At 52.6% G+C, this 4,827-nt stretch overlaps 1 protein-coding gene across 1 annotated transcript; it reads right to left on the minus strand.

Moving 5' to 3' along the window:
- Positions 1–1,875: 1,875 nt before the first annotated feature.
- On the minus strand, positions 1,876–4,471 carry ELFN2 (extracellular leucine-rich repeat and fibronectin type III domain containing 2). The gene has a single exon (XM_009332629.1). It carries the CDS (start codon positions 4,469–4,471, stop codon positions 2,045–2,047), a length of 2,427 nt encoding a protein of 808 aa, XP_009330904.1. The 3' UTR covers positions 1,876–2,044.
- Positions 4,472–4,827: the final 356 nt, after the last annotated feature.

A 4,827-nucleotide genomic window follows, 5' to 3' on the forward strand; every position in this document is an offset into this window, starting at 1 on the left:
GGCAGGTTCTCTGCAAGCAGCATGTAAATCCCTTCCAGAGAAGCTCCTACACCCTCATCCTTCTCCCAGAGCCCCCAAAAACACTGGGGCTTCCGAGGAGCGCCTCAAAAAGGAAACAGCCACTTAGGAAAGGCCAGCACAACACAGGCCCTCACCCTCATCCTGATAGAGGTGAACGATTGTCAAGAATTGGGGTGTGCAGCTCATGGAGAGAAGGCCCACTGTGCTGCACAAAGACGCACTCAGCAGGCAGCACCCCTGCCTGACAAGAAAACTTTGGGGGAGACGGTGCCAGATTTGTGCTTTGTTGGGCTGCTCAGAAATGGGACGAAGTGGAGAGGGCAGCAGGCTCACTCCTAACTCTGTGGCAGATCTTCTATCCAAGCGACAGAGGTTGGGACCTAGCAAGTGAAACCGGGTTTTTGCCAGGACATTAAAGGATCCCTAAGTAAAGTTTGTCACAGCTAACTGTGCAGAGGTGGAGGATTTAGGAGGTGATAAGTTGCTCTGACTCTCATGAGGGCCTCTAAGTACTCAAAGGAGCACTGCCGTCCAGAGGTTGGTATCCTTTTCTATCCCAGCACACACAGTGTGGCTGCACACACAAAGGGAGCTTCTCCTGGAACCATCCCTCTTGGGCTACTCCCAGGCCCCATTCTCACATCCTTTTTGTTTCCTGTGCTCCTGCCTGCACCCTAGGCTGTCTCCTACCCACACCAGAGTGTCCACGGCCTATTCAGGAGGAAGCCACTTAGTGACTTTTCTGTCAGCCCAGTGAGGCGAGCAACTGAAATCCTATTCTTCACATCCACCTGCAAGTGAGGAGGAGGGGTGATGCTCTTCTCACGCACACTCACCCACCCTACGCTCCATGGTGCCAGTCAGTTGGGAAGAGCTGAAGAAGCTTCATGTAGAACTTGTTCTGCTCAGCTCCTCTCTAGGTCCCTTCCTCATACTAAGGGAGGCATGAACAGAGAATACCAACCTACTGCACAAGGGTAGCCTGAGCATAGGTGTGTATGGTGGGGAGGACCTCTGACTTGTGACACTCGTGGAGATATGGGAACCCTTTACACCTCTGAGAGACTGGACCTTCCTGCCTTTTCCTCCACCACTTCTTGAGGACCTGGCTTGCCATGCCGAAGAGCACATTCATACACCCCCACCAACTGGCAGAAAATTGGCTCTGAGCAAGCCTGGAGAATGCCCATCACTCCAGAATTGCTGGTGTTCATCAGCAACAACATGGCAGGAGAAGGGAAGGAGGAAGAGCAGCAAGGGCACAGAGCCTGTTGTGTGGCAGGTCCTACCTCCCTCGGTCATTTGCACCTCATCTCCTTCCTCCGAGGAGGATGGAGGTTCGTGAAGTATCTAGACAGCAAGTGCAAGCCTAGGGAGCCCTAACAGTGAAGGGTAGGGAAGAGGAAAAGGAAAAGAAGCAAGAGAACTTCTTCCAACAAATCCCACCTATCTTGGAAGGAGACCAGAGAGAGAGAAAAGCCTCCACTGCCTAAGGAAATAGGGGAAAAAATAGTGATGGAAGATTTGGAAAAGTAGGTGTATCAGGTGGGCAGAGAAGCTTTCTAAACCAAAGTCCTCCCCTCCCACCCAAAAGAAAAATCAGCCCTCAAGAGGAACAGAAAGAGCAATAGTTCACAGCTGAGTTTCATGCCCAGTGAGTGTCCATCCCTGCCCTTCCCCTGCCACCCACTGCCACCCCATCCCAGGCCATTCCCACCCACCCGCACTCCAGTGTTGTTACCACCATGTCAGAGCAGGACACTCCTCCCAACCATCTGCAGGCAGAACAATGGTCCCCGTAACACAGTAGAGACAATTCGGCATGTGTGTGTGTCTGTGTGTGTCTATGTGTGTGAGAGTTTTCTGTTGTTGTAAACTTTAAGAAACGATTTTGTCAGTTTTGTATTTGTCGGGAGTATTTTGTTGTTGGTTTATTTTTCACAGTCAAGTGGCATATTTTTTTTTCTGGTTGTTGGGGGGGGGTCTTGTTTTGTATTGTTTCCTTGGAAAGAGCAAGGGAGAGTCACAGCTTCTGCTGAGCAGAGACTCCTTTCCAGTAATCCAGGATGTCATGCAGATCCTCGTCCTTGGCAAACTGAACTTTCTTCCTCAGGGCATGCCCAGCCGCCATGTAAACCTCCTCCCTGTGGTGCTTCTTGTAAGGCCGGAATCGCTCCCAGATCTTGTGGGTGCTCTCTGATGAGTACTCAGGGCTGGAGGAGTAGCCCGAGAAGTAGTGTCTGGGGGAGAGCTGGGAATACGTGGAGTCTCGCTTGGACCGGGAGAGTGGCTTGAGGAATGACACCCGCTGGCTTAAGGTGTCAGCACTTTCCTCATAGTACAGGGCCGGGAAGGAGTGACGGTGCTCACTGCAATGGTAAGAAGGCTTGACCTCCAAGTGGTGGATGGCGCCCGGAGACACCAAGGGAAGACGATCCAAAGGGCTGTTGAGTGGGCTGCCCTTCTCAATGTATTTGGAGTCAGACTTGCTGAGTGGTGGGTGGTCAGGCACATCCAAGCTGAAGACCTTGGCGCTCTTGATGGAGCCACTAGAGGAGACACTGCAGGTCTTTCTGGCCACCGCAGCATCAGCACTGAGCTGGCGCTGCAGAGGGTGGTGGGAGCTTTCCTTGTAAGGTGGGGAAAGAAAGCTGGGCCGCTCTAGCCCACCTGAGGAACTGGCTGGGATGGACTGGCACTCAAAGGCCATGTCTGAGTCAACACCAGTCCCACCACCCAGGAAGGAGGCTGTGTCCAGCTTGAGGGCATCAATGCAGTTGTTGATGATCTGGTTGACCTTGTCTACCTCCTTGGCTATAGTAGAGATCTCAGCAGCTGAGCCTTGCCCATTGTCAAGCTCCCTCAGGTCCTCATCCCGCTGGGTTCGTTCCAGCCCATCCCCACCACCAGTCCGCACCTCAATGTAGTTACCTTTAGTGGTGACTTTAGGAGTCTCCATCCCAGCCTCCATTGACTTTGATGGGGGCAACTTCTCCCCAATCATGGAAGGGATGGAGGACATCCGTGTGACAGGGATGACTGGTGGCTCACCCAGCTTCTGGGAAGGATGGACCATGGTACTGGTGTCAATATCTGATCCATAACGCATTTCCAGGATGGTCTTTTTGACGTTGAGAGACTTCTGTTTCTCCTCCTGCATCCTCCGCTTCCGCAGGCAGTAGTACACCACTCCCAGGACAATGACCATCCCAAAGAGGCAACCCAGCGTGGTCATGATATAGTGGGTGGTGGTTGAAGTACTGGAAATAGGGTCCTCCCTGCCTTTGCTCCGGGTTGCAAAAGTCAGGCAAGTGTGGTTGTAGCGCCTGTTGTTGCGGATGGAGGCCACACAGAAAGTGTAATCAGTGTGGGCCTTCAACTTATTGACAGTGACATATTCCTTCTTGCTCTTCAGTGTTGCTATGTCAGAAACGTAGCTGTTGTTGTATTGGACCAGCACATACATCTTACTGTAGGGCATGGGGATGGTTACCATCAGGATGGCTGAGGTGATGGTGACATCATGGAGCTTGATACTGGGACTGAAGGAGGAATCAGTGGTGGAGGATGCTGGAGGCTTGACTGAGAGGAAGTCCCCAGGGCTGATGGCTGAGCCCTCATCCAGGTCTCGCTGGGAGTCAGGGGTATAAGGGGTGGGGTTGACCCTGGAGAGGGAGGGGATGGTGCCACCTCTGCACATGGACTGGAAGATGGTGATGGCATTGCGGTTGTGGTGAGGCCGAGGTACCAGGAGTGGGTACCCAGCGAACTCCCGCGGAGTCTCACACTGGAGCCGGTCATAGTTCTTGGTGACATTGTTGAAGAGTGCCAGCCAGTTAAGAAAGCTGTAGAGGCTACAGTCGCAGTTGAAGGGGTTCCCGGCCAGCTCACACACCATCAAATTGCTCAAGCTGGTGAAAGTGTTCCCCTCCAGGCGGCTGAGACGGTTAGATGACAGGTCAATGCTAATCAAGCTGGGGCACTCAGAGAAGGCAGTAGGGGTGACCAGCTCAATTAGGTTGTGCTGCACAAAGAGGAACTGGAGACGGGCCATGCCCCGCAACATGCCCTCTGTCAGGTTGGTGAGTTTGTTGTAGCCCAGCTGTAAGACCTGGAGGTTTGACTGGCCCATGAAAGCCCCATCCTCGATATAGGAGATCTCATTCTTCGTCAGGTTCAAATCAGTCAGGTTGCCAAAGCGGTTGAGGGAGGAGTACAGCACCACTTTGAGCTTATTCTCGTTCAGACGCAAGTCATGCACTGTGCTGTTGATATGCTGGGGGATGGTCTCATACGGGGGCTGGTTCTGGCTGCAGATGGCCAGCCACACATAACCTTTGTCCCCCTCGATCAGCCAGCAGTCACCTCGCACAGTGCCAGGGGAAAACAAGCAGAGCAGGGCAGCTGCCCACAACCCCAGGCACATCATGGTTTGCAGTGGTGCCCTCATCAGGATGGAAAAAAAAACCCACAAAAAACAACCCCAAATCTCAGGACCACAGTTTCCTTTCCACAAAAGGAAACTAAGGGACAGAGGGAAGAGAAAGGGGCAGTAACTGGGGTTTAGCAATGGAAGGGCATAAGCACCCCAGTCCTATTGGGTGTCATCACCATTATTTCGTTTTGCCCTCTGGGTCAAGCCAGGAGCATGGAGCAGAGGCAACATGTGGATTCTGCTTCCAGCACACCCAAAAGCTATGAATGTGAATGACTGGTCTGGAAGGGAACTACCTTGTGCTTCTTTTCTAAACAAAATTCAGACCGAGGATAACGAATCTTCTTTGATGCTCGTGAGCGACTTGCCCA

This window comes from Pygoscelis adeliae, unplaced genomic scaffold, assembly GCF_000699105.1.
Source record: "Pygoscelis adeliae isolate BGI_AS28 unplaced genomic scaffold, ASM69910v1 Scaffold399, whole genome shotgun sequence".
NCBI classification, from domain to species: Eukaryota; Metazoa; Chordata; class Aves; order Sphenisciformes; family Spheniscidae; genus Pygoscelis; species Pygoscelis adeliae.

Coding starts and splice junctions, on each gene's coding strand:
- ELFN2 (XM_009332629.1), bottom strand. CDS start 4,471: ATGAGGGCACCACTGCAAACCATGATGTGCCTGGGGTTGTGGGCAGCT.